This window comes from Convolutriloba macropyga, chromosome 2, assembly GCF_964194025.1.
Source record: "Convolutriloba macropyga chromosome 2, txConMacr16.3, whole genome shotgun sequence".
Taxonomy (NCBI): Eukaryota; Metazoa; Xenacoelomorpha; order Acoela; family Convolutidae; genus Convolutriloba; species Convolutriloba macropyga.
Genome location: NC_134469.1, coordinates 21,061,208 through 21,074,476, shown reverse-complemented (window position 1 = coordinate 21,074,476; position 13,269 = coordinate 21,061,208). Strand labels below are relative to the sequence as shown.

General features: G+C 34.7%; 1 protein-coding gene across 1 annotated transcript; it reads right to left on the bottom strand.

The window, feature by feature from the left end:
* Positions 1 to 1,233: 1,233 nt before the first annotated feature.
* LOC142335187 (peptide methionine sulfoxide reductase MsrB-like) lies at positions 1,234 to 9,147 on the bottom strand. Its single transcript, XM_075383568.1, has 3 exons — positions 8,902 to 9,147; positions 6,207 to 6,483; positions 1,234 to 1,532 (listed from the first exon to the last, which is right to left on the bottom strand). Exons 1-3 carry the CDS (start codon positions 9,099 to 9,101, stop codon positions 1,407 to 1,409), a joined length of 603 nt encoding a protein of 200 aa, XP_075239683.1. The 5' UTR covers positions 9,102 to 9,147; the 3' UTR covers positions 1,234 to 1,406.
* Positions 9,148 to 13,269: the final 4,122 nt, after the last annotated feature.

The window sequence follows — 13,269 nt, the reverse complement described above, 5'->3', positions numbered from 1 at the left end:
TGACTAAACAACTACAACAACTATTGTGAATCCTGAACCTCTACAAAAGCCATAAAAATTTTGAGGAAGAATAGAAACGGCATTAAAAAAACTTAAAACAAATTGAAAGAAAAACTAGAAAAACTTAGACTTTTTTAAATAGTAAAAGGAAACATAAAGTCGAATAACGTTCCTTTGCAGTTAGAGCAATTAAAAGTTTGCAAAACAATGGGCAAGTCATAATAGGTTAAGAAACTTGTCTAAGATTAAGAAAAAGAAAAACTGCAAAAAATATAAGAAAAATGGTTTAAAATTTCTCAATTTTCCTAAGAAAAAACGATATATAGCAAAACTTTAGACAATTGGTATCTGAATATTATTTAAGTAACAAGCTTCTATTCAAATCCAACTTAAAGCATTAAAACAAAGAAGAGGCAAAATATCATTAAATTTCGTCTAAAAATCCGCAAAACTGATCAAAAACCTCCAAATTAGCGTTAAACACATATTAACTACTTGAAACCTTCAATTCCTATCGAAACAAGCCTAAAACTAATACAATATAATAATCAAACCTCATAACCATCAAAAGTTGCAAAAAAACTGCTTTTAAAAGCCGCATGTGAACAAAAAAATTTCGCTCGCTTAGAGAAAATTTTTTCACACATCAATTTCTCGCTCTCAAAAACAGCGGTATGAACAAAAACTACTCTCTTTTCGCTCCGCTCGTCTCTTTTGTTCAGCACCAAAATCACCAAAATCAAAATCTTTTCACGCGTTTCATTTCCCGCTTCAAAAATCACTCCAATAAAATTGATTTTAAAAAAAAGACTTCTCCAATACTCCTCTTGGAGTTGTAAAAACCACTCTCTTTTCGCTCCACTCTTCATTTTGTTCAGCAACAAAATTTTTTCACGTGTTTCATTTCCTGCTTCAAAATTCACTCCAATAAAATTGATTTAAAAAAAGTACTTCTCCATTACTCATCTTCGAGTCGTAAAAAGACAGCGCTCCAATACAATTCAAATTCTTTGAATTGTAAAAACAAATAGGAGCGCTATAATACCCGGCTGAGAAGCTGAGGCGGCTATTAATCAGTTAAAATATTATTGGATTATAAATAGAACCACTTTCACCCATTGTTAGTAACAAAACTAGTTACGTCAGAATCCTCATTATATTCAATATAGATTTTTTCTGTTTCTCGCCTCACTGTGCATTAATCGTGGGTTTCTGCTACAGTTCAAAATAACCTTGACAGAACAGATTGTAAAATAACGAAACTTTACCATGCAAAAATAATCTAAATGATAGAAAGCTTTAGTATGTAATAGGCCATGAATGTCAGCATCATATGTACAAATATTTGGATAGACGCAATCTCGAGTTCACTCCATTTAACATTAGAGTTTGCAAGTGAAGTGGGTCTATTGCGTTTGTGTGTTGACTTGAGAACTGGGGATAAATTTGAGTGCAGCTGAGTTCACACAGTATCTCTCCCCTCCGTACTTTTTGGGACCATCGTCGAACACGTGACCCAAATGAGCACCACACTAAAGCACCAAACAAAGCACAAATAAGCAGTTGAAACATTATGGCGACCAATAGTAATGGGCTACAACTTTTATGCAAATTATGAATTATTATGTATTATGCGCATAGAAACTTTGGACCATAATCTTGACCGAAGTGGCATATTGGCGGGAAAAAAAAGTATCAATTTGAATTAATTAGCTAATTTTGCTGCAGAAAAGGTATCTTAGCCGGACGTTTTTAAAACTTATATTTAAACTCAGTATGTAATGTTGTTGACCACCCACCCCCTTTAAATTGAGAGCAGTCTTATGCTTAAAAAATATTTAATAAGGCAAAATGCTTTATAATCAAATTGCCAGCAAAAAATTATAACATACCCGTCAAAATGCCGGGAAAGGGCCCTCATTGATTCCCATAATCTCGATTGGGATTGAAGGAACAAAAAAATGAATATTGAGCTTAGAAAAACAATTTTAAATTTTTATATTAAAAATATTGAACAAATATTTTTGAACTTAAAATTTTCGGTTTCATTCTGTAGTTTGCTCCTGTTCTTACTGAGAGGATACATAGTCTTGTATCAATACCAATAAGCACTAGAGATGGCCGATAGGACTTAGCACAATGTTCAAGTAGCGGGCGCCTAAAATTAGGCTTTATGGGTTTATCCGGATTCTATTCCTGATTCTATCTTTGCCTCCGTCAATTTAGATTGCTTTGCTGAGCAACTCCTGCTTAGAAGCTTTCTGAGCAGAATGAGGCATGAATTAAACTAGCCTAGTGGAGTCAAAAAGATTTCACGCAAAATGTTGAACCAGCTGTGACTTAGGGTAAAGAGAAACAAATTTTTATTCGACGAATTAAAAGTCCTGAATTACATTTCAAAATTGAAACAACTAGTAACCTAAGCATCAACCTTTTTCCAGCAACATCATACTTTGTTAGCCCAGAGAGGGCATATGACAAAAAATGCCCAAAAGTAAACAAAAAATTGAAAAAAATCAAATTGCCGAAAACTACTATCGTATTAATCATCGCCATATTTTAGATAAATATTGACACCACGCATTCTTAGAAAGCGTACACCATACAAAAACCTTGCCGAAATTAATGAGCGGCAAAATTTGGGCACCTCTAAGCAAATATCATAACTAAATAACAAAATCACTAACAACAGCATAGCATAAACTTGGAATCTGAAAATTAAATTTTAAATCCCATCAGTTGAAAAAGGACCAAAAGAACAAAATCAATCACAATCGAAGTCAAGCAAAAAGCTTATAATTGAAGACGATTAATTAAAAAATCTAGCAGAACAAGTCCTGAAATACAATCCAAAGAATTGAAACAAAGAACAGAACTAAATTAACTGACCAGCAGATCAATTGAACAATCCCAGAAAGACAATCTGAAAACTATAATAATCAAACACACTCAACAAAAAATTTATCATTGCTAAAAATCTTGATGCTTTTACCCTGAAGGCCAAAAATTGTGCAATTCAATATACTCATTAACTCACGCACAAGCCTTGAAAGAGATTTATTATCCACTATCCACTAAAGGTAGATAAACTCGAGAAATATGTTAAATCCTTAAAAAAACCAAAAAGTCCAAAATTAAAACGAAATATTCTATATTTCCAAAAACTTTAATAAAACCATTTTGTTTTGTCACAAAAACCCATCTGCAAGACTCGAAAGAGTCGTTCGCCAGTAAAGATCGTTAAACTCAAAAAGTGACAAAAATTATCAATAAATTGAAAAACAATTGCAAATTTCAATGATCTTGCTCAAATTCGTGCTTTAATATATTCAGAAACAATTCATTGTCTTCAGAGACTATCCATCATCTCTATTTGAAGCCTTAACAAGTTTCACTGTCTCATAAAGACCAACAAATTCGGAAAACGATAATAATTTTCAGAAAATTTGAAAAAATAAAATTTATCAGAAAATTGCCAAAACTCGTGTTAGTAAAATATTGATAACCAATCCATTACCTCTAGCAACTATGCAGTAACTTATTATCAAACACTAGAGGAGATTCCTGGTCCCGTGTGTCAGGAAAAACTTGCTGGTGAAAAAAATTCAGAAAAACATGACAAAAATGCTTTTTTAAAGATTTATTTAAAAAAAAAACTGCTAAAATTCGTATTACTAAAAAATTGAAAACTATTTTATTGCCATTAAAAACTATGCAGTAATCTCTTATCAAAACTTAGAGGCTGTTCCTCGGCCCTTGGGGCTGGAGAAATCTAAAAAATCAGAAATTTTGAAAACGAAAAAATACAAATTTCATTTTAAACAATTGCTAAAATTCGCGATATTAAAATGTTTAAAAAATTCCATGGCCAACAAATTCTTTTCAATAACCTTTTGTCAAAACCCATAGTAGGTTTCCTTAATCCTGGGGCTGGAAAAACATAAATAATCAACTTGAGAAAATTTGAAAAAATATTGCAGTCTTATCAAAAAATGCCAATTTGGTTATGTTAGAATGTTGAAAACCAATCCATTACCTATGGAAACCGAGAAAAAACTTATTATCAAACCCTAGATGAATTTCCTTGACACCTAGGGCTTAAAAACTCAAAACATGACAAATCTTTTCAAAAAATTGTAAAAATTAGTATAAATTTTGGTGTTTATGTTTGACGAACAAAAAATATAGCTCTTAAAATGATCAGAAAGACAATTATGTCATAAAAATACCTTCATCAACTTCTACAAAATTCAAATTTAGACTGATCCAAAAAAATCGAAAAACAACGGGAAAAACCGAAAAATTGCAACATTTTCGGCTCGAAAACTCATAAAAGAACCTTTAAACCTCGAATTCTAGCCTTTCTAGTAGCTTCAACACCCTAAGCACTTGGAAGACTACTTAAAGATGCTAATGGACCTAATGAAACTTGATGTCCACTGAGCTTTACCTGTTTATTCCGTTTTGAAAGCTCAAAGTCATGAAAAAAGGCGTAAAAACATCTCTCAAAAAAAGACCGAGCACCAATACAATTCAACTCTTGGATTGTAATTATGCCGCACTAGAAGGGCGATAAGAACTGTTACAATTGAGACTAATCAAAAAAAGCCAGAATCAAACCCAAAAAAACGGGCATAGCTCTAAAAACCATCAGTACAATTTTGCAAATAAAGTGTTAACGTTATAAGAGCCACTAGTTTAGAACTTGAACCATTAATTAGGTCCATTTATGACTCATTGGAGACCGATGAGACCTACTCTAACTGAGACTAATTGATAAAAAAAACAACAGAATAAAAAAATGGCCAAACAAAAACAACCCACAAACATCGGGAGAATTGCTTCAAACGACCAGCAAGCTGTTGCCTTCGAGAGTAGCCAGCTGAGTGGTAGTTTAAGCAATTTTTTTGAGAGTGGGAGTGGGGTTGGTAATGGTTGGACGAGAGGGGGATCCAGGTGGAGGAGAGTGGACGAGGGGAGTATTAGGGAGACGGGGGATGAGTGGGTGCGGGGGTGTGACTGAGGGGAATCAAACTTCGATTATCAAGAACTGCCCTTCTCACCATGAAATTGTCTCGTCAAAACAGTTCCGATGAATTACATACTTAGAGACTAGCAAAATAATTTTTTGAAAACGAACAGCGTACAATTCACAGAAAGCAGTAGCCATGACCTGAGACTATTGACGCGATTAATTTAAGCATCCTGAGCAACAGATCAGAGCTGTCATTACTGAAACTAAGAGAGAATAAACTAAAAAAACTCGGCAAAACTAAAGAAAATCGACATTTCGTGCAAATAATTAGTGTCAGAGGGAAAGAAATCAATAGCCTTAAACTGGAAACATTAAGTCGATAAGTTAAATTTCTAGTAGGAACCTAAGAGACCTAACCCTATTGCGAGTAAATGATAAAACAAAAAGGTCGACAAAAACAAGAAACTCACTAAAAATTTTTGAGAACAAATAGTGTCAAGTAAGGAAAACCACTAGCTACGGACTCATATCATTAACTAAGTCAAATTTATATATAATTTGAATTCAATAGTGCCTGTCATTAATGACACTAAGTGATAGGACATGAGTACTACTTAGAGGGGCAAAATTCAAATGATCGCTAACATTTTATGACTACAAATAGTGTCAAAGTCGTAAAAAGCTATAGGTGCCCATTGACGAATTCAAGCTATTTCAAATAGGCGCAATCAGAAGACATATGTATCCTTTTAATAGCACTCAAGAGACGGAACACTGAAAACAGAAGTCAAATTGACGCAAGTGACAAAATTCTCTCTGAAAAACTAAAAAAGTGTTCAAACACTAATTCCTCACTGAGGTAGTTTGACAAAAAAACACTCTTCAAACCCACTCGATTTTTTGCTTATTTTAACACTTCAGAGTGACTAAAATCAAAACTCTTGAGTTCTCATTGACGTGAAAAGGTCGAAAAAAAGGTGAACAGATCTTAAAAAAACCACACCAATGCAATCCAAATGCTTTGGATTTTTAAAAAAGAGAGCGCTTAAATAATAGCTGTTGAGAGGCTGACGGCGGTTATTAATCAGAAACCTAAATACATTTCGCTCCGTTTACTACTCAAGCGAGACTGAAAACACCACTCTAATTTGACTTCTTACTGACATTAAAAAGTCGTAAAAAGTGTGAACAGATCTTAAAACAAAGACAGCACACGTCAACTGAAGCATACCTTTGAGCACTTGACTTCCATTCGGACTAGACCGTCAAATGTATCTATTGCACGCTCCACGCAACTTCCAGTATTGCCAGATAGGGATTCGGATGATTGTATCCCACTGCCATTGGTACTTCCAGTATTAATCGATGCCTGATCGGCTGTGTTGTAAAAGGTGGCCCAACCACAGTGACTGGGATACTTGTGCTCAGAACTGAATACTCGTTGCCCACACACTACGCATGTGTAATTGCCTGTTTCGAATAGTTTGACGTACGCGCCAGAATGAGGTCTGGAACAAAGCAGAGAAATTAACACAACCCATCGATCACTGTGGGATATCCGGGCTTTTAGGTGACCTCCAATAAACCTCAAGAGAAGTAGTGGCCCCAAAAAGTAGCTTTGTAAACATTTTGTTAATTTTTGGGTGAGCGAAGCCAAAAACGAAAAAGAAGTCAGACTAATTTTTGCAAGCAAAAAATTAAATTTCTAATGAAATCTTTACCGAAGATGATTCATTCCAAAAATTAAATCGATTTGCAAATCTGCACCAAAAAGGATAATTTCAAGGGCACCACTCTAAAAGATTAGCACTTTCACTTTCACTAACATGTGATATTACACTTCAAAAATTTTGTAAGAACACTTTTCTCATTTCAAATATTCTGATTTTAATTGCATCTGTGTCGCAAAGGAAGGTGAAAAAGAAGCCACTTAGAAGATATAAAAAATTCATTCACAGAATCGTCAGATATTTAATTGGAATGTAACAAGAAAAAATTGGAAGTTTTCCAGATTAAAATGCTGTAATAAAAATTCTGAGAATTTTGTTCTGTCCAAAAAGTAACTTAAGTTGCAAATGTAGAACCCAAAAAAACGGTGTCAAGACAAAACTGGGACAAACATGTGACATTTAATCGACCTGAATTGGCCTAAAATGAGCCTCAACTTTCAGGGAAAAACAATGTTTTCTGTTAAAAACTGTTGTGATGAAAAACCGTTTTTACTTACAATTCATTTCGATTTCTCGTTGAAATTTCATCCCTCTAATTCTTTTATGGTATCGACCCTGAACAGTTACAGGATGTTGGAACGATACATTTACAATTGCTTCAACATAGAGTCAAACATATAAACATCAATTAACAAAGAAACCCTTTAAATTATTCACATGATTTTATTTCTTTGAACAAATATTAAGCTGATTACAACATAGTTTTTGTCAAATAATGTATTTTGAAACAAGTTTTTGGAGTAGTCTTAATTCCTATCGATTAAAAACAATGCATTCAGAAGCCTAACTCATAGATTATGTTTGTTAATTGTTTCTAGATTATATTTACAATTGTTTCAATATTCTATTTGGGACTATTTTGTCTGCGACTGTTTTGTCTGGGAATATTTGGCAATTTGTAACTGTTTTTTCTGGGACTGTTTTGTCCGGACACGTTTCTATAACGTTCCTTGGATGTCGTGTTCTTTTCAGATCCCAGTCATTCAAATACGAAGTTCAAAGCTTTATATCAACAACATGAGAAGTGGGAGATCTGGGGAGGGACATCCCTTTACAAATTTGTGGTCTGAACCACTATTTTGATTATGAGGCTTCCGATTTTTGAACAAAAGTTTCTGGTTTTTCGACAAAAGTTTCTGGTTTTTTGAAATTTGGTTAATCAATGTCACACAGATTTGTTCCAGAGAATTTTTAAAAAGGATTTCCCAAAATTCTCCTATAAAGTTTCATTTTGGGCTCCCCTTGTTGAGCTCAGCAAAACTTTTCTATTGAGAAATTTGAGAGTTCTGAAATTTAAACATAAACCGACTAACGTCGGCAATATTGCTCTCGAATGCGATGCAATTTAATTCAGGGGCAATATGGGTCGGGTCCTAAAACATCCGCCGCCGGAGGTATTAACCACTTGGCTATAACATGCTAATCATCGACCCTCTAACCCTCAAACCTAATCCTCTAACCATCAATCGGTTTTGTGTGAACAACAAACTTTATTTCGGGGTGAGGGCACTTGAAACCACTCAAAAATTAAGAAGTGCGTGAAAAGCTCACTTGAGAAGTCAAAGATTATTCTAGAAGATTTGCATAAAAAAGACTTTCTTTTCTGCGCAAAAACTTCCATTTGTTTTTGAAAGCGTCTATCTATAGAATTTCAGCTTGTTAGTTTTTTCTATTTTCAAAAACATAAAGAAATCACTACTTTCAGTCATTTTTTGTAGAGTCGGCAAATTAGCTGTTACAAATCATGAACTAATTAATTTCGTCTCCACAGCTTCCTCTCCGTGGTTCATTTTTTGGTCCAAAACTTAAAGAATGCCGATGCGCGCGTCTCCGAATACTACTTTTAAACCCACATTAATGATCTTCCTTATCACACACATATATATACCTCCACACACATGCCGTTTTCTTCTGAAATTAGCCGTTTTCTTCTGAAATTTAGGAAATTAAAAAATCGCCAACCGATTCAGTTTTTGAATCACTTTTTTAATTGAAACCTCTTTATTTCTCAGCTCAAAAGACAGCAGACGGCCACAGACGTCTTAACAAAAAAGTTTATAAGTTACAATAAGACCTCATTCTCTATAAAACTGCTGGTGCTCGCAATTGCACTGCGGTCTTCGATCGCATAATAATAATGACTATGATCTATCCATAATAAGTGCTATTCAAATAACTTGAAATCAACTAACTTACTTCTCCGTTCCTTTTTCTTGTGTAATGTGATATTGGAGTGGAGAGAGCACTTGTCTCAATTTCTGTTTCTCTTGATACTTCCACTGTCTTTTACTTCTTTCAGCCGCGGATACAGTAGAGTCTTTAGAAGGCGATGACTCGCAGCTGTTGCTATTGGAAGAAATTGCGCTTGCCACCGCTGCAGATGACGACTCAACCATCAGAACATCTGAAGATGGCACTAGCAAGACAGATCTCAATTATAGTTTACCCATTTGCTTTTAGCTCAATTGATTACTGAAAACATCCAGTGTTGATTTGATTATTTGATTTTGCAGAAGACGAAATATTTGAACGCAAACTACGATGGGTCTAAACTTATACTTCATATTGATTGCTCACAGTTAAAGATTGACGACCTCATCTGAGTTCAAAATCATCAATGTAGCAATCCACAAAAAAAACACGTTAAGTTATCGTATTAACTAAATTTAAGACGTAAAAAGAAGAGACCTCGTACATATGGAACCAAAAGGTATTTTACATATTTATACCCTTCGAAGAAGAGTATTGGTTTTATATCGGTCTTTTTCGGGTCCTACAGTAAGTAATTTTGTTCATGCGGTATTTTGACCTAAAAACAAGAGCTGAAAGTGTCGAGATATAGTTTTTGATGAGGTAGTTTTGATGATAGAAGGTTTTAGTTTATGCGCCGCGTAGAAAAAATGAGCTTTTCACTTTGAATAGTTGTTTTTCGGGCTTTCAAATAATAATTGTTATTTGACTGAGTCGTTAGAAATGTCTAACAGTAAAAAGTTGATAATAGAATGATCTTTTGGTGCCCAAATATTGGTTTTAAAAAAATTGACATTTTTCCGAAAAAAATGACTCTAGAGACCTTAATTTTTTCGCTATTTTCGCATAAAATTTTATTTTTGAGACAATTTTTTTCTGCAATCAATCTATACTGTGGTATATTTAGCCCTGTTCAGTTTCGAACAGTTCATTAAAAAATCTAGAAGATTTCAGCCGTTTTTCCAGAGCCTTGAATATTTGATGCATTACATTTCATTTTTATTTTGGTGTAGTATCTTTTCTTTTATGTGGTTGATAGTTAGTTTAAATAAGTACGCAGCTAGAATACGTAGAATTAAAAGTACTTGTGAGCTAAACTTTGGTGTTCGATTAGTCATTGGTTCAAAACATTTTTTCAAAATAAAGAGTTTGATAAGATCCACGTTCTTGCTACATTTTTGGTTTGTTTTGTCAACCAGTAGTCCAGAGAGTACAAAAGCAGTGCTTGATGGCATGAGTATTCTGCCAAGAAATATTTTTTTAAATTTGGTGATACATTTGAAAATATTTTGTACTTAGCTTCAACTATTGAATTGCCATATGCAGCTTGGTTTCCCCAGATTTATTGACAGATGAAAGCCGTGATTTGAGGGAGAATTGTGTAGGCCCATCATTTTTACCCCGCCCCTCAGCCTTTCTATAACCCGAGATTAACCTATCTATGCCTAAGCTAGCTACCACCAAAGCCAACTCCTCACCTACAGTTCAAAAGCCACTTGTCTGACGTTAGTCGGTTAAATTTGTTTGTCATTGACAATAGCCCGGTACGCTCTTTCCTTTGTCCAATTTTTGCTTTGCTATTGTTGCTTTTTCATTCGATTAGGCCAATAGCTAGAATATGATACGTTTTTTCTGTAGGCTAATTCACACCGATGGTTCTAAACGTTTTTTAATATAGTAATTTTGTTTGAATAAGCGTCGAAATTTAAAGTCGTTCCTGGAATTATTCCGGCTGTTTATTTTACTTTTCAATGGTTTTAAGCTCGAATTTAAGACTTGAATTTAATCTTGGAACTTCAAATCATTTTAAAAATTAGAGCGTCAAGAACTGGCGCATCACACATTCGAGTGTCTCCTCTTGGTAAAGTCACCTATAAATTATTTCTAAATAAGTAATTGAATAAAAAACAGAATACAGAATTGCGCAAAAAAAAACAAAATAGGTAGAAATTTTCAGAGGTAGACAAAAACAGGTCAAAATTTTGACTTAAATTAATCAACATTCTCTGACATGAAAAAAACTTAAAATTGACGAGAATCAAATCAAAAATTGACCAACTAGCAAAATCATTGATTTCAACCAAAAAAGATTCCAAGATGACTAAAGCGTAGAGGAACGACACAAAACCTGCTAAAACGCGCCGTAAACACCAATGTGATGAGAAAAGCATTGCACCTGAAGGTCTGATCTATGCTCAAAAAAGACAGAAGAACTCTGACAGATGCATTTTGCGCGAAGAACAATTTGTCCCATAAATTTTGAGGTAGAAACTAAAAAAGTACTCCGAAAATGCATGACGTGAAAACATTCTAAAAACTTCGCTAAGAACTTCTCACTCTTCCTTAAAAACAAACTAACTAACGACCGAAAAATTGCTCTCAAACGACAGGCAGTGCAATTTAATTCAGAGGGCAGTAATTTTTTATGGCTCCAAGAAACACCAACCAAGGAGGGCTTCGCACCAAGACCTCCGGCGTAAGAGTCGGAAGCATTAACCACTCGACTATCAGCGTTATGTCGAAGCTTATCATTCAATCACGATTAATTTGTCAACAGACCTAACTTCTGAACAATAGCAATTTAGGTAACGCAGAAGTCAAGCAGTCGATCTTGAAAAATTCACTCGATAAGTGAAAATGAAAGAAGGTTCGAGAACAAAACCGTCACGTAAAAATATTGCGAAAAAGACACACACGTCTACAATAATTGCTTCAAACTTCGTTCGAGAGTAATTAAAAATCCATAAAGAAAAACCACTATGAATTTCTCTCTATTTTTACTTTTGTTGACCAGCTGATCCTAAACACTGTTTCATGTGCGTAATTGAATTTTACATCCTGTTTCATTGACACATGATCAAACAAAGAGACCACTACCGCAATTCTTTTTCGAGTATATGAGAAACAATTCGAATTGAGAACCAACTTCAATCGTCGCAAAAGCAAAAAACGGTGAAACATACATAATGCTCTGCTCTCATAAATAATTTTGGGACAATTTGCTCTGCTCTCTAGAGATGGAACAATTTACAATCACTACTTTCCCACTGACAAGATAGCAGCCGACATCATTACGAAACCATTACCCGTCCCAAAAGACGTGGGAAGGATTAAAATTGCGTTCCACAATTGAACTTAAAGAAATTGTAAAGTTTAACTTAGCAAGATAATGCAAGGCTAAGTTGCTATGGTCAGGAAGCCTACAAAAATACATTAAATCCAAGAATTTCAAATAAGCTAACCACATTTAGTCAGGACACACATTATAACTTATGGTGCTATGATTAGATTCATATCTTAATTTTTCCTATATAAAATGGATGTGAATACGGGCGGTTTTGAGCCTTTTTCATCTCTTAAATTCAAGTCAGCATCTTGATCTATTAATGAAATCTCTCCTTTGAGCCTCAAAACTCTACTTTAAAATTTTTTAATCGCTCATTCTTGAGAATGATAGGCCCTCAGAAATTCATAACACAACAGCAACACATACAGAAATGAGTTGCTGTTTATCAGCGTCGCTTTAAAAAACTATTAAAAAGCCATTCTGTGTATCCTAGAGAACTCTTTTTTACAATGAAGAGTTTCAGTTTTCACTCTCCTGGATAACAGTCTGAGATCTTAACCACTAAGCGAAACCGCCCTTGTAAACTTCGATACAGTTTACGCAAAAATCAAGAAATCAAGTGTGAAAGTCACTCAAAAAGTCAAGCAAGAGAGTCACACGTCGAAATAAAAAACACAGCCGTTAGAATACGGGAAACTACTTAAGAATTGTGCAATATAATCCAATGAATTGTCGGCGAGGCCATGGGCTTGGTAGGGAAAGGTTGCGGAGGCGGGGTTAGATGAGTGGGGGAGAGGGTTGTGGTGGATGGGGTTAAGTGGGAGGGGGCTTAATTGCAGTTTGGATGGGGTGTCGAGACTGTTGCAGGATCAAAAACTCTCGATTACTGTTCCTTATTCACTATAAATTAGAAACTAAGCTACTGTTAAAGTCCAACGTTCGAACACAAAAGTCATTATTCGAAAAGAAATTAATGCTCAAGGCAGGGTCAAACTTGCTTCAGCTTTAGAAACCTGAATAACAATACTCCTCTGCGAGTCGTGAAAAGAAGAGCACCGCGATATAGCTACACCCCGCTTAAGGCTTCGCAGCCATAAAAACACTGCAGGAACAATTTTGCACAAAAAGACATCACGAATCATGTTTCAGACTTCGTTCGAGAGCAATCAGTAATTCTAGATGCACTGGCTTTGCAAAATATCGACTGACCCATTTACCCTTCTAGTCCCGTTTCTTCTTACTAATAC

Coding starts and splice junctions, on each gene's coding strand:
- LOC142335187 (XM_075383568.1), bottom strand. CDS start 9,101: ATGGTTGAGTCGTCATCTGCAGCGGTGGCAAGCGCAATTTCTTCCAAT. Junction 6,484..8,901: donor CAAGAAAAAGGAACGGAGAA/GTAAGTTAGTTG, acceptor GCTTTGTTCCAG/ACCTCATTCTGGCGCGTACG. Junction 1,533..6,206: donor TGGAAGTCAAGTGCTCAAAG/GTATGCTTCAGT, acceptor TTGGTGCTTTAG/TGTGGTGCTCATTTGGGTCA.